General features: G+C 51.7%; 1 protein-coding gene across 3 annotated transcripts; it reads right to left on the reverse strand.

Moving 5' to 3' along the window:
• Nucleotides 1–3,790: 3,790 nt before the first annotated feature.
• Nucleotides 3,791–13,773, reverse strand: KLF11 (KLF transcription factor 11). 3 transcript variants are annotated; one of them, XM_019943293.3, is made up of 4 exons: nucleotides 13,565–13,773; nucleotides 11,701–11,970; nucleotides 9,459–10,419; nucleotides 3,791–6,427 (listed from the first exon to the last, which is right to left on the reverse strand). In XM_019943293.3, exons 1-4 carry the CDS (start codon nucleotides 13,604–13,606, stop codon nucleotides 6,147–6,149), a joined length of 1,554 nt encoding a protein of 517 aa, XP_019798852.2. In that variant the 5' UTR covers nucleotides 13,607–13,773; the 3' UTR covers nucleotides 3,791–6,146. The 3 variants fall into 3 exon arrangements, 2 of the variants coding, with proteins under 2 accessions (XP_019798852.2, XP_019798853.2); XM_019943294.3 differs by lacking the exon at nucleotides 13,565–13,773 and adding an exon at nucleotides 12,914–13,037; XR_002177947.3 differs by having other exon boundaries at nucleotides 6,314–6,427; nucleotides 9,353–10,419.
• Nucleotides 13,774–15,252: the final 1,479 nt, after the last annotated feature.

Genomic DNA, 15,252 nt, shown 5'->3' on the forward strand with positions numbered 1-15,252 from the left:
GAAGAGCCGTTGCTGTCGGGGTTCCAGCATCCTCGCTGCTCCCCGTCCTTGGGCAGCTTGGGTGATGGGGACTGGGCTCCCCGGGGAGGCCCTGAAGCTTCTCCCTGCCCAACGGCGCCTCTTCCTCCGCCCCGGTCACTGGGAAGCCTGAGGGACAAACGGCCGTGCGCTGGGACCCCGCGGAGCCACGCGGATGAGAGGTGGGCGGGTCGCGGGGGTGCCGAGCCCGCGGGCGTCGCGTGGAGGGAGCTGGGGGCGGGCTCCCACCCGGGTCTGCAGACACTCAAGGGGACCCTGGCTTCGAGCCCGGCCCCATGCCGGCAGGAATCTTCCCGGCAGAGGGGCTTCTGAGGGTTCCCGGAGCGGTTTCTGCGGATTGGGTCCCCCGCGCGGGGAGCCGAGCTCGGGTGCGCCCCCTCGAGGCCGACCGCAGGCCCGCAGGCCCCCAGGCCCGGCGGGCGGGCTGCGCGGCTGCTGAAGCCCGGGTCCCGGGTTCTTCGGGAGCTCAGAGGTGCGTGTGCGGACTTGCTGCCCCGCTGTGGCCTTTTGGTAGGGGTGTCTCTCAGAAGAACCGCCTGGGCACCACCTGTCACAGCTCGCGTAATTCCCACACGCAGAGCCATCTCCCTGGGTTCCAACATCCAGCCAGGTGGGCACGGGGTCTGGGAGCGCGCACACTGAGCCCGAGGCCCCGCCAACGTCCTGACCCACCGCGTGCGCCTTCTATGCTCTCTCCGAGCGCCTTATCCGCTAGGGCGGCCCTCTAACCACGTCGGGTGGCCCTCTGAGAAGTGGTACAAGAGACGGCTCCTCAGCCCAGAGATGGACACACGCCACCCCCACCCCTCCCCCGCGCACAGGACTCGCCTCGGTTTCAGGCTGTTCTCCTCCCCCCAGGCGCCACGTCTGGAGATCTCCAGGGTTTTCTGGGCCGTCCTCTCTTTCTTGGCAGTCTGCCCCTCACCCCCAATGCCTTGGCATCCCTGGACCCTCAGCTCCATCTCCTCGACTCAGGGACTCCTCTGGGTCCCTGCTGAGTTCCTGTCCCTGCACCACAATCTGGAAACCTCCTCAAGGCAGCAAATCTGGGCAGTCACAAGATTCACTTATTTCCTGTCTTTCAGGGTCACTGTCTTTCATGACCTAAGGTCCAGCTCCTGGAAAACTCTCATTTGATACCTTTTGTCTGGATTTTTTGGGTGTGAGGGTATATTTGTTTCCTGTTACTCCATCATGGGCAGAAGTGGAATTCATATTACTATCACTTTAATGTTTAAACTGTCACAACTTGGCCAGTGGGAGCCCCTGTGCCGTTTAGCACAGTCCCTGACACTCTTGATGGCAGCCGGCAACACAGGAATACTCTAAGCCCATCCTGTTATTTCTGGGCCCTAGCTCCCTTTGATAGAAAACTAAGGTTTTCTTCCACGTACAAAGTAGAAGTGCCAGACCCTGAGACAGGCACACTACCTGCTGTCTCTACCTAGTCTTCACTATAAATAAGCAGTCTAAAGGTAGAGTACCTTTCTCAGCAACACAGAGCTAGATGGAGTCAGACCTGCACCCAGGCCTGCCTCAGGCCAAATCAACACCACCTACCAAAGCAGCCTGCCAGGAGTCTGGTAGACCTTCCCAGGCCCTCTTCCCTGGACTCCTTCAGGACTAGGGGTTCTGCCCGCTCCAGTAGGAACTTGCCATATTTTACTGAACATTGCAAGTCTAATCTACCTGCTAAAATGTAAGCTGCCCTGTGATAGAAATCACATCACATCACATCCATCCATCCATCCATCTATACCCCTACCCACCCATCCACAAGTCTTGTGGGACCCACAAGACTTACAATCAAATTCAATAAAACTGGCAAGTTCTTCCGAGTGGTTAGAACCTCTAGTCTTGAAGGAGTCCAAAGAAGGGGAGCCCTGGGAAGGCTCCCAGAGGCTACCACCAGAGCTGGGCGGTGAGAGCTTAGCTGCCACTGCCCCACCTTGTCATCATCTCACTCTGCCTGTGCATCTCCTCCCCCAGCACCACTGGACTTGTAGCAACCTGTTTCTTTTTTTTTTTTAAACACAGTCTTCTTTTTTAAAATTAAATTATAGTCTACAATATTATATTAGTTTCAAGTGTACAACATAGTGATTTGATATTTTTCTACATTGCGTAAAGCTGACCCCGGTAAGTCTAATTACCGTCTGTCACCATAGAAAGTTATTATGGTATTATTGACTATATTCCTTATGCTGTACCTTACATCCCTGTGACGTTTATTTTATAACTTGTTTCTTCCTTATCATCTTTGCTTGTTGACCAGTTTGTCTGCTGAGATGAGAACATGCTGGGGAGAGGAAACCTGTTTGCAGAGCCAGCTCTGGGCAATTCTGGGACGACTAGGCTTCCTACAGAGTGGTGAGAGGCTTTTGAGAACGAGCCTCCCTAACTTAGCAGGGACTGAGTGTGTCTCACCCCCCTGGGGTGTGGTGTCCTTGGTGCCCGGACTTCCTCCCAGGATGGGGCCTGGGTGTTAGCAACATGTCTGAAGTCCTTAATTTAAGAAGTCCCTAAACAAAGAGGCAGGTTGACAGCAAAGGAACAGTGGATGTTACAGCCAGAAAGTAAAATCTTGGTGGCACAAAGGGAGGAGAGCAGGTACAGAGTCACAGAGTTGAGGCTAACAGGTGTGTGGCCGGCACCTAGGCGCAAAGGGGCTTGGAGTTGGAGAGACTTTTCTAAGTGTATTGCTAAATGCAAAGCACATTGATCCTTTACCGCCTCCCCACACACCTGCACATACACACACGCACACACGCATAACCGGGACTAGCGTGGCTTATGGAGTCACATTCCAGAATGGTTGGCTTGGGAAGGCAGTCAGTCAACAGGGTAGTGACAGACTGGCTGTGGAGCGGGAAAGGAGCCCAGGGCGCCTCCAAGGTTTTGCACCTGAACAGCTAGAAGGATGGACTCCTTGTCCTTTTTAAAGGCAGCGGGGTCACTGTGAGAAAAGCAAGTGTGGAGGAGATGGGGAGTTCAGTCGTCTCAAGTTTGGGATGCTGGTTAGACAGGTGTCAAGCAGAGAGCTGGACACAGGAATTTGAAGCCAGGTGTGGAGCGTAAAGGAGAGACATACATGCGGGGCTCTTCATGGTAGAGAAGTTATTTTTATCTAAGTGCCAAGGCTGGAAAAGATCACCAAGGTTGTGAGGGGAATAGAAGAGGGGTCAGGGAGAGGAGGGGGACCGGCGAAGGAGCAGCGAGGTAAGAGGAGAGCAGCACGGTGCGGCCTGCAGGGGAACCCACCAACCCTGTCCAGTGCCGTTCACAGACAAGCACGACGGGCACCAGGACCTGAGCCCACGCCAATGCCTGGCCACACCCACGAGGCCTCCCCTCGCGGGACATGGATGCACAGCCCCAGCAGAGCGGGCTTGAGAGAGAACGTACTCCAGGGGCAGGAGCGGAGACTGTGGCTCCCTGATGTACCTTTAAAGCCTGGGCTGGGGGTGGGGGAAGGGAGGGAAGAGGCTGCCTCCCATACTCCCCTCTTGACACACGGAGGGCATGAGGATGAGGGTCATGGGTTACCCAGCAGCCATGGTCCTCTACTGCCAAGACCGGTCCTGACGTCAAATTGGCCAACACAGAAGCTGCTCCTTCACACATTTCTTTCACAAAGGACCCTCCAAAGAAGCCAAAGGGTGCCCTGAAAGTAGAACAGAACCCAAGAAAACAAAGAGGAGGGTCAGGCACTGGGTACACCGGAGTGCAGTTGAATGACACAGGGCACAAGTCCAGTTTGCAAATCAAAAAAGTTTTATATGATCCAAAGAAAAAAGTTACATCACACATATTCATTTAAATAATAAGTCAAAGTCTGTTACATAAAACATAATTCTGAAACATTTAACATTTTATTAACTACTTGAAAGGCTCAAAGTCAAAAAAGATCAAGCAAAACTGCTCAGGCAGTAAAGTGCACTGGGGGACGTGCCGCCCGCGCCCTCCTCCGATGCCCGGGCCGCAGCGGAAGGACTCCACGCTGAACACGCACCGCGGGGTTCTGGTTCTCACGTTGCATTTTTCAGATGAAGCTGTTTCCCAATTTACAATCTTTCAATCACAGAGGGCCAAAAATGTTGTTTACAGAAGGTATTTCAAAGTCTAATCAGGAAATGGAAGTGTAAATCAAAACTTTTTTTTTTTTTAACACATCTATCCTTTAGCAACAACACTGCTCAGAGAATGAAGTTCTAGGTGACAAGCAACCAAATACTCAAAGACGTTGTATTATCTACCAGAACTTTAGCAGGACTAACATCACTTTGTATAATTAAAAATATCCAGATTTAATGCCACTTACAGCATACACAAAGAAATGTTTATGCTGATTTAAGATATAAGTGCAAGAAAGAACTGGGTGGTGGGGAATCACGAACTATAGACATTTAATTCTGGTTCTCTTCCAACTGTAGCATGTCTCATGACCAGTAGGAATACTCAATTACAGAAGTCTCCAAAGACACGGAAGCCTACTAAACACACAGCCGGCGCTTACAGAACTGTATGTCAATTAGCAGTTGATACTTCATGGGTATCAAGTAACATACAATGAATGACCAGGCAAGCGTTATTAGACTAAAAAGACCTGAACACAAAACCTGATATTTATTCAATATTTCACCTTACCGTCATTTTAATAAAGGTAAATGCAAATAAATAAGAGGCAAAGACAAAAATCTAAATACACACGGCACAATAAAAACCTTCCCAGGCTCGAAGGGCAGAGCAACATCACTGTGTTCCTTACATGCACTCTCTTGCCTGGATTCCCAACGCTGCCCAACCAAAGCAGTCTCAGCAGCTTCCTGGACACCTGGACACTGGGGCACAGTCTCTGTAATGCTAGGACCTGTGCTCACAGCTTCAAAGTGATGCCCATGGTCTATTCTCTAGCCAGACTGCAAAATACCCCATTCCAAGTAATTTTCTGTTTGATCAAAACAATTTCTTTCAAACAAAATGAATGAAAGGACAGCTTGGTAGTATTACTGCCGCTTAGTGTAACTTGCATTTCCCGTCGTTCTTAATACTTAATAAATAAAGGAATCAGAACACTGGAGCTGGACCATACGCATGTCCGCTTCACCTTACATAAGCTTTACTTTGGTGGAAAGTTCCTCCAACTACTAAGGACATCTTTTTCTCTAAGTTACTCTACCCACAAAACACTTGGATAAGGCCACAGCAAAAGAAGTCAAACTGACAACTGACAAAGCAGCTGGGTTTGAGTGCTTACATTTTCTTTTTTGGGGGTTTGAGGTACAAACAGGAGACTCTGAATGGTCTGCTCTCAGCAGAGTACAGACACTCAGACCCTACATCAGCTCTCTGCTCACCGGGTATCTACCGAGTATTTTACGTTAATCTCTGGGGTACATTCTTCACAAGTCACACCATGGACACAGGTGACTAAGGTCTACTTAATGAAAATTTTAATTCCTTGGGCTACAGCCTTAAAGAAATAGTTGTCTGGAATTTCCCTTGGAAATGTTATGAAGAAGCTGACTGCGAAGTTTTTCCCCCCCATTTCTTTAAGAGGCCCCTATTCAACCAGTTCTGATTCTAAAAAATTCTTAGATCTAAAAGGCCTGATTACAAAGTTGTAAAGTTTTTTTGTCTGAATAATGTGCCAACTTTACTAAAAGTAGGGTTATTATAAAAACATCGTTAAACATTGAAAAGAAGATTGTAAAATCATCTATATAGAAATTGGTAATTTGAGAACCAACAATATAAATTTTTTTTAATAAAAAACAGTATAAAAATTAGTAACGTGTCTCATTTCTACAAAATAGGAGTAGGAAGGTTGTAAAAAAATCCAGATTTTGTAAAATTTATTGCCGAAATGTTTGTTTGAATGCTGGTGATTTAGATTATCAAATTTTCTTCCATTTTCCTTAAAACAACTTCTGAAACTACAAAAGATATTGAACAGGGTTCCCCACCAAAAAAGACAAGTTAACATACTTTCATCAGAACCAGCTCCCCTAGCCCTCAAGACAATTTCTTTTGGAGAGAAAACCATCACTTCCATTCCTGAAAAAAGGCTTTGAAAAATTCCCATCCACAACTCCCTGGAGGACCTTTCATGCAGAGGCTGGCAGGTGCACCAGCGGGCTCCCAGGGTTCTCTGCTGAGGCAATTCTGTTCAGTTTGCCAACCTCCGCCTGCCAGCCAGGGATCTTCTTGGTGGTCATATGGCGCCGGGCATGCTTTGTCAAGTGGTCGCTGCGCATGAAACGCCGATCACACACTGGGCATACAAACTTCTTCTCCCCAGTGTGAGTTCTGCGGTGGCGAGAGAGTTCATCTGAACGAGCAAATTTTTTATCACAGCCATCCCAGCTACAGGTGAAAGGTTTCTCTCCTGAGAGATAAGAAAACACAAAGTAAAGGAAACATAAATCCGCAGCACCTTATTGGACAGGTTAATTCATGTCGTTTTACAACTGTATTCGTCGAAACCTAAGCAGCAAGTAATATCCTATCATTCTGGTATCAGGTTATGTGGAAGTCAAGAAATCGTCCAAGATGCATTTCTTCCTGCCACACCTAAGATGTAATATGTCAGGGCCCAAAGACATCAAACTAATCTAATCCTTCTAAAGATATTTTTAAATAAAAATAAATCTTTGACTGTGAACTTGGGGTAGGAGGTAAATTGTTGAAAGGAATGACTCCTTCCCTCTCTGGAAGCTGCACATATAAAAAAAAAATCCCTCCTAGCACCTGCAAGACTTCTCAGAATCATTAATTCCATCTTCATATTTGTTATTACACTGACAAAGAGGTTAATTGCAGAACAGGTTAGAATTCTAACAGCTACCTTCTTGTTGTTACAAGCTTCAAGCATCTGTCATTCACTCAAAGTTTCAGAGCACCCGGCAGGTGTCCTGCCCATACTGTGTCTTCCTGGAGGTACAGGGGTGAGTGGGAAGCCCTTGTCCGCAGAATCCTGGGCCTTTCCAGCCAGCAGGAATGCTCCGTCTCCTGCATCCTGAAGCCCTGATCTTGACCAGGTTGTGACCACCATAGACCGCTTGTGCAACCTTGTGAAGGGATTTGATAAATGCTGTTGCGTGCTATCATGTGACCTACCTTCCCGAAGGTTTACGACTTGTCTAGTTCATCCATCTATGTACAGTTTAACCCCCGGCACAGCACTTTGTATGACAGGTGGTGAATAAATGGTTTTGAATGAATGAGTGTTGGAGAGAGATCAACTAAATATCTGATGTTTTTCAAAGCTGATTTAAAAGGAAAATTCATTATCACAGTGATGCTGTGATGGATTTCAAAGACCCCATGTTGAAAGCATAAGGTTACCTGTTCCCAGGAAACTACCACCAGTGCTGGCAGCATACCAGAAGGCCAGATGTTGGACAGAGAACCACCACCCTTTGGCGTGGGATTTACAAAGTGCCCTATGTTTTCAGCATGTCAAAAATGTAGCCTTTGCTCACTCGACCGTATCCTAATTAAACAAATTTTCATGTTGGTACAGTGAAAAACTATCTTATCTAAGGTAAACCTATCCAAGATTTCTATTTCTTATAAAAACTCCAATTTAGTGTTTATGAAATAACACAAGAATTTGATTCTTCAGAACCTTTATGGTTACTTAAATGTAAGTACTTTGGGAAACCTGAAAAGAGCTTGTATGATCACCTTAGTTTCCTACCAAGGGAAGCTGACTGAATAAACAGTAAAACCTCATTCCACTGCGCTTCCCCACATGTGGAATCTGTGTTTGGATGTGATCTGAAGTTCACCTCAGCAGTCTCAGTGAAAAGCAGGGCTTGCCAAGTCAATGAGCCCCTTAGGGGTGCCCATTCACACCGATACAGCCATGACAGCAACCCTGCATCACCAATGACTAGCGTCAGGCTCTTGGGACAGACACCAAGAGTCTATATCCAGTGAGATCAGACACCTATGTACGTAACTAAAAATACAAAGGGAGAATAAGGTGAAAAACACAACAAACCACCAGGGTCAAATAAAGAAGGAGAGATCAGGGAAGAGTTCTAAGAACTAACTTTGGGATGGCCCTTAAAGGGTTTTCAGTAAGTAGAGACAGGCAGAGGGCAGAGGGTGAAGGGCAGAAATGTGGAACTGGAGAGAGACAGTAAAGGCAGAGAGGCAAGTTCTTCACAGGCCAGGTTTGGGGCCTTAGCCCGGAAGCACACAGCCCCTTCCGCAGTGTGGAGGACAGCAGGGCTCCTTCCGTAAGGCCCGCCTTCCAGATGCGGCTTCATTCTGCAAGCGGGAGCTGCCACGATTGGAGTTCTAATGTGTTAATTAGAAACCACTCTACCAGGAAAGCATTTCAAAGTAAAGTACTATGACAACTCCCTCCAATTCAGCCTTTCCTAAACTGTATTTCACAATTCACTGCTGTCCCCCAGGCCACTAGCCGGCATCTGGGGTTCCACGATCAAGACAGCTTACGAAGCACACCTTTACTGCAGAACCTGCGTCCTGTTAACTGGGCTTATTATATATACATATGTGTGTGAACCTTTGAAAGGTGAGTTTAACAAGCAGACTATTTAACCACAGGACCCTTGAAAACAAAACAAGTGACACTAACTCAAAGAACAAGAGTGTCACAGAACACCTGAGACGTTCTGCCCTAATCAACTACAGCAGAAGTTCTACCTACCAGGCAACCTCACACCTCCGCTAAACATGGTAGCCACCAGCCCCATGTAGCTATATAAACGCAACCTTAATGAAAACGTTAAACTTCGGTTCCTCAGACACACTGTTCACATTTCAAGTCCACGTGGCTAGTGGCTACCCTCCTAATGGACAGAGAACATTTCCATCACTGCCGAAAACTCTACTGGATCTGACAGGACAATGAAGAGATCATTAAGTCATTTTAGTTAGTTTCTTGTGTGAGTCCTTCTGAATTAAAACCACATATTGCCAAAAATAAAAAAACAATATTCCTTTAAAGTTCAAATATTCTAGAATTCAAACTTTTCCATACTTTGGAGAGCTCTTTCCCCATAGTAAGCCTAAGTAAGTCACACTGATGTTTATTGAACGTGAATGGACACTTTCTAAAATGCAAAGAAAGAATGTCTACTGCAATGTGAAGAGAAAGAGGGAATGTGAGCCTCACCCTAAAAGCCTCTCAATCACAGGTTCACAATCACAGAACTATATTACATTTTAGCTACTGGGGTGACCAGATACCATGTTCCAGGAAAACCACTGACAGCTGTACTAACGTTCACCCCAAGACTATGAAGGCTTTTCAGAACCAAAGAAAGATGGTCACCTTCTCCAGCGGTTCTCAGCTTCGCTCCCACTCAAAGGCGGCTGGACGTGTGTTTCCCGATCACGGGATCCGACATTCCCTATGCCCTACCTGCTTCAGTTCTCACCTGTGTGAGTGCGAAGATGAGCCTTGAGGTGGGAACTTTTGAAGTAGGTTTTCTGGCAGCCTGGGAAGTTGCAAACATAGTTCCTCCTTCGGGAAAAGTCTACCTGAGGGGCGCAGTTCTGACTGGATGCAATAAACACTGGAGCAGGGGCAAGGGGCAGTAACTTGGTATTCCCAACAGCCATTCCACTCGACGAACACGTGGCAGGCTGCAGGAGGGCCCCCTGGGGCAGAACCAACATCACAGTTCCCTGAGGCACAGACGGTCCCACGAACACAGGCTGGGGCACTGGAGCAGCGTGGGGTAAGATGGGTTTGACAGTCCCTGCAGACACTTGGGGAGATGGCTTCAAAAAAGCTGATAACATGCCACTTTGTCCAGTCACAGGGATCATTTGGCAAAGGACAGGGGGACTAGGAATGGGGACAGAAATCAGAGGGGTGGCTTTCCTTGGCAAGTCATTTTCATAATTCTTTGGTGAGCAGGTCTGAATTGCAACGGGCCACCCTGCCTGCTGGTCTTTGGTGGGGCTCAGGCCACTGGACTTGTGCAAACAAGGCTGACAGGACGCTGAGTTAGCGCTGAGCACACTGTCTGTGAGGTGTGTGTCCTGCACAGCTTCAACGTGCCCCAAAAACTGCGCTTCTCCTTCCGCGCTGGCCGAAAGTTGGTGTGCTTGAGTCTGGGTGGTAGGAACGTGGGCAGCAGCAGGACTCCCCCCAGTGTGGCAAATGACACTTGTCACCGTGGCTCTGCAGTGAGGGCTGACAGCCGGCTCCAGCAGCTCTGCCTTCAAAGCAGGCAGGGCGCTCTCTGCCCTCCTGCTCAGCACTCCGGCTGCCCCAGTAGAGGCTGGGGCGACAGCCACGACCACAGGTGCTTTGGAATCAGTTACTTGGGAAGGAACAACTGTCCCTGTTGACGGCTCCAGGAGGTCAGGGCTCTGAGGAGGAGTCATGCACTTTAAAAAAAAAAAAGAAAAAAGTACTGTGTGAAAAGGTTGTTTTGGTTAAATTTTAAGGAACTTACTTTGATCATGTTGTCCCCAAGGTCTTTACAAAGAAGTATCTAGAAAAGACTGGTCAAAGTCTGCTCCCAATCACACCCAGTGAATATAAAAGCTGCATGAGACACTTTACTTTCTAGCTTTCTCTCCCTTTCCCGACCTCTCTCAAACCCGTCCATCTGCTCGGTTATGAGGACGCCAGCGCCATTCCTGGCCTCGCACAGCTACTGAAATGAACAATTTGCATATTAGAGCTGCAAATGAGAAATCAAACTTATATTCAAGATGAAAGCTTTACACAATAATTTTAGATTCTCAAAAATTTTTTAAAAATCTCGGTGGTAATCATTTAACACACACATATCCAATCAATCACACACGTATCCTGTGCCTATTGGATGAGAGGTAAAACCTGTCAGAATGACCCATAAAAGGCCCTGCTCTAACCAGGGGTTCTGCCTATAGTGAGCCTCTGTAACACCTCCCCCACCACTCCCACTTATCTTCAGCCTCTCAGTGGACGATCCCAACGCTGTGACGTGCTCTGGGCAGCCAGGCCCACTACCTGTACAATCCTCTCCACTACCCCCAAGTCCCTTCTCATCCCTCTCTCTCCAAGTCGGTTTTCCACACTCTCCTTCCAGGGCAGGCTTCCAGCCCAGGACAATTAGATTATAATTTTCAGTTTTGTTAGCAATTGACAGCTCTCGACTTCTCCAAGTTGCGAAGCAGTTTTCCCCAGTAACTTCAGAGCTGTAGCAAGTTAAGAAAACCAAAACCAAAACCAGTGCTTGACTACACCCAACTCACCCAAGAAAGAAGCTGGCTGCCACAGGGTGGCAGAGGCCAGGGTCTCAACGCAGCTAACAAAAGCTGTCCAGTGCCAAAGCACAGGCTTTCCCCAGCTGTGGCAGCGGATCCTGACCCTGGCCTGGGGTATCTGGGGAATCTAAGCCTCCACCCTCAGTTCCCCAGGGAAATGAGTACATTTTGCTTTCTCCCATTAATCTGTACGTTTCAGCCTATGGACATTTTCACCCCGTGGCTGCAAGCTATGATCAATCAATGGAAAGCATATTTTCAAGAGATAAAAGAAGTTTTCACCCTTAGGACCCATACAGGGGAGGGTATGAACTTGCTTGCCAGCATCGGGTGAATCTCCCCAGGAGCTCTTCAGCATGTTTACTGAAGGTACTCCAGCCATTGCACAAATCGCTCCTCTCCCCCTCCTCTTACCAGAGTTGATAAAGAATGGAAGTCCTTTGGTAACTCGGGTGTGGCTGCGTCCACGTGCACAATGGTGAAAACATCCCCAGAGTCAGAGACAGGTGTGAGGGGTCTTATCTTTAACAAGTCCCCTTTCTGGGATCTCTGACCCCAGGAGCTCATACAAACAAGAGCCTCGACAGCTTCCATGTCGTTCTGCTCCAAGATGCTGCACGTAGACCTCTCGCTGTCGTGCCGCTTCCTCTCCAGGATTGACTCGCATATGTCCATGATGTCAACCTAAAGTCGACACAACACAGTGGCTGAGTCCCTGGAAACACAGGGAGGGGGGGACCGGGACAGCACGGGGACGCGCACACCAGAAGCCTGCCCCGCCCCCGGCAGCACGCGCACGCGCTCTGGCTTCCAGGGAAGGATGCCTGCCGAGCGCCGAGGACCACTCGCTCCGAGCCAGCGTTCTGCAGCGGCGGGTGGGGGGCAGTGGGGGGAGGAGGAGGAATGGACTCGGTCCGCCAGCGGCTTCCACGGAAAATCCTGACTGTTAACAAAGGTTATTAAGCTAGCTTCTCCTTCGGGAAATGATTAATAACACTTCCAGAGGTGTGAGCTGCAGTAGCTAGTACCAAACTGTCCCCGGGGGAGGAGGAAAAGACACTGATGGCTGAGGTTGGGTAAGATGACAGCGCAGCCCTTCTGAGTCGGCGAAGCCACCAGAGCGTCCCCACAGACGCATCTGCGACAACCCCGGAGGCTCCACACCAGTGAGGCCGTCACTCAGCAGAGCCCTGGGCGGGAGAGCCTGCACTGGCTCAGCCCCGGTCCCCACACCCAGGAGCACCGATTCACGCCACAAGGCCAGCGCGGGGAGAGGAAGAAAGTGTAAGATGTGCCACAAGCCCGGGCCCCGAGGACTTTCCAGCGCAGCAGACCGTCTCTTGTCAAGCAAGAGCGGGGCGGGAAGCGACTGAATGATCTCTTCGCAGAGAAATTCTACATCTACTAAGATACACACTTCCACTCAGTTTGCCTAAACATCCAACCTGTCCTGCCCAGGTGTCCCCCAAAGCACACAGGCAACGCCGCCGCCTTTACAAACGCCGCTCTAGCCCCGCTTCTGCCCGCAGCCCGGGCCTCGGAACGAACTGCGAAGTCACAGACGTGCAGGCTACCGCCTGCTTCGCCCACAGGCGGGCAGGGACAGGGCGGCGCGGGGCTCCCACACCTCTCTCTCGGCCTCTCAGCGGTCCGCGCGGCTCGACTAGGTTCCAGGTCCAACCAGCGAACTCCTCGCAGCCCTCAGGTCCCGACTGGAGCCCGCCAGGGTTGAGGCGCCGGGGCCCGCCCCCCGCCCCGTGCAGCCTTCCCGCCGGCCTTTTCCCCGCCCCTTGCCCCGCCCCCACGTTCCCACAGCCCTTGCCCCGCCCCCACCTTCCCGCCAGCCGTTGCCCCGCCCCCTCGCCCTCTCCACCGCCCGTGCGCCGCGTTCCCACAGTCCTTGCCCCTTCGCCGGCGCCCCGCCCCCGCCGCCCGCGTGCCGCGTTCCCGCCAGCCGCGCCCCACCCAACGGCCACCTCCTCAGGGCCTGGTGATGTCATGGCTGGAAATAGCCCCGCACCTGAAGCCGGCGGGGCGGGGCCGCTGCGGGAGCGGTAGACAAAGCTGCGCAGAGAGCAGCGCGAGGCACACGCCCACTTCCCGCCCCTCCCGGCGCGGCCTCGTGCGGCCACCGCCCCTCTCGACTCCCGAAGCCGCCCGTGCTCCTAACGGTGCGCGCGCGGTTATGCCCCGCGCGCCTCTGGCCTCCTCCGCGCCCTGGGCCCGCACTGGCAGCGCGTCCCCGCCTCGCCCCTCGCTCCAATGGGAGGCCACTCACCGCGCGTGCGTCGCCCGAGCCCGCGGAGGCCGGCGTGTGCATGGTGCCGGCGGCCCGGAGGCAACAAGGCGGCCGCGCGGCGGGAGTTCAGTACAGCAGCTGCCGCACGTGCACGGCGGGCGGCGGCGACCCGGAGCTCCAGCGGCCGGCGTGCGCCTCCGCCCGCCCGCGCGGCTCTGCCCTGGCGCGGCCCTCGCGGTGCGGGAGGGGCGGGGCGGCTGGGGAGGGAGCGGCCGCAGGGGCGGAGCGCGGAAGCAAACCAAAATACACCACGCCCCGACGGGGCGGGGCCTGGAGGGCGCCAGCCAATGCGCACCTAGCCCGTGCGCCGCCGGCCAATGGGCGCCGCGGGGAGCCGCGTGATCAGAGCCTGGCAGCGGCGTGATCGGGCAGGGCGGGATGCTGCATGTATTTTGGTGGCGGCGAGGGGGCGGAGCTTGAGGCCCTGGAAAGTAGGGGAAAGGTCGCGGCGGCGGCGGCGGCCACGGCGGCGGCGCGGCCGGCGGGGACCACGCAGCTGCGGCCGGGGAACTCCCCGAGCGTGTTGGGACGGCTGGGAGGAGGATTACGCTTAAAGGGGCCACCGCCCGCAGCCTCCCGGAGCGCAGGTCCCCATGAAGTGAATCCGTCCAGAAGAGGCGGCTCACCTGGAGACCTCAACCCAGATTTTGCTTTCTTGTTTTTTAATTGGTATTAATCTACTGTCGCTCTTAGGAGTGCATCCCTGGCCTGGAAGAGTTTTGAAAGCTGGCTAGCTCCAGGTGACATCGCCTGCATCTGCTGCTTACCGCAGCTTCTAGGCCTGTGTCTGCCGCTGACCCCGGTCCCCAGGCAGTTCTGGGCTGCAGTTTCCGCTTAGCTCAGTGGGGGTGGGGGGCAAGACGGGTGCCCACCCGAGAGGCTCCTGGTGAAACCCATTCTTCCCAGGCCAGGTGTAAGCGTCACTCCCTATGGGAAGTCCTCAGGCCTGAATGAGAGCGATGCCTAGGACACCTTTTTTTCCCCCCAGTACTTCGGTTGCCTGTTTCTCAGGGTGCGGTTTATCCAGTTCTGCAGCTCCAGGTTCCTGAAGTGCAGGCTGTGTTTATGTGCACCCTCACAACCTGCAGCGAGGCATGAGACAGCCCTTCATCCATCCACGTGGCCCACATTTGCTGGGTTTCGATATGGCTCGGCACAGCGCACGGTGCAGAGGCCACAGTGCGGAAGCCTTGACCCTAAAAGCTAAGAACAGGTGAAAGTAGCGGATCCCTGCACTGTGGGGATTGGCTCTGAGCAAAAGAAGCTCTGGGCCCAAGGAACAGGCCATCAGAGCACCAGGCCCTCCCCCTTAAACTGATAAGGAAGCAGGTGGGACCCAGGGCTCTGGCCAGCTTGTTCCTCAACAGGCCTGCTCTGTTGGGCAGAGGGAGCATAGGCTGACCTGCAGCTTCTCTCCATTTCATCTTCTTCAGATCCTTCGCAGTACCTTTCATGGCCTGTAACTTCTGTTTCTTCGGTTATTTGTTAATTGTCTCTCCACCAGAAGGAACCCTCCCAAGGTTAGGGACCTTGTTTAATTCACTGTGAACCCCCAGTGCCTGGCTCGCTGCAAGTACGCAGTAACCACTGGTTGAATGAGTGAATGAAGGCCAGCACCACCTGGCCTGCCCAGTTGGACATGCTGCAGACCCCTCTACTTCAATATC

Source organism: Tursiops truncatus, chromosome 14 (assembly GCF_011762595.2).
Source record: "Tursiops truncatus isolate mTurTru1 chromosome 14, mTurTru1.mat.Y, whole genome shotgun sequence".
Classification (NCBI taxonomy): Eukaryota; Metazoa; Chordata; class Mammalia; order Artiodactyla; family Delphinidae; genus Tursiops; species Tursiops truncatus.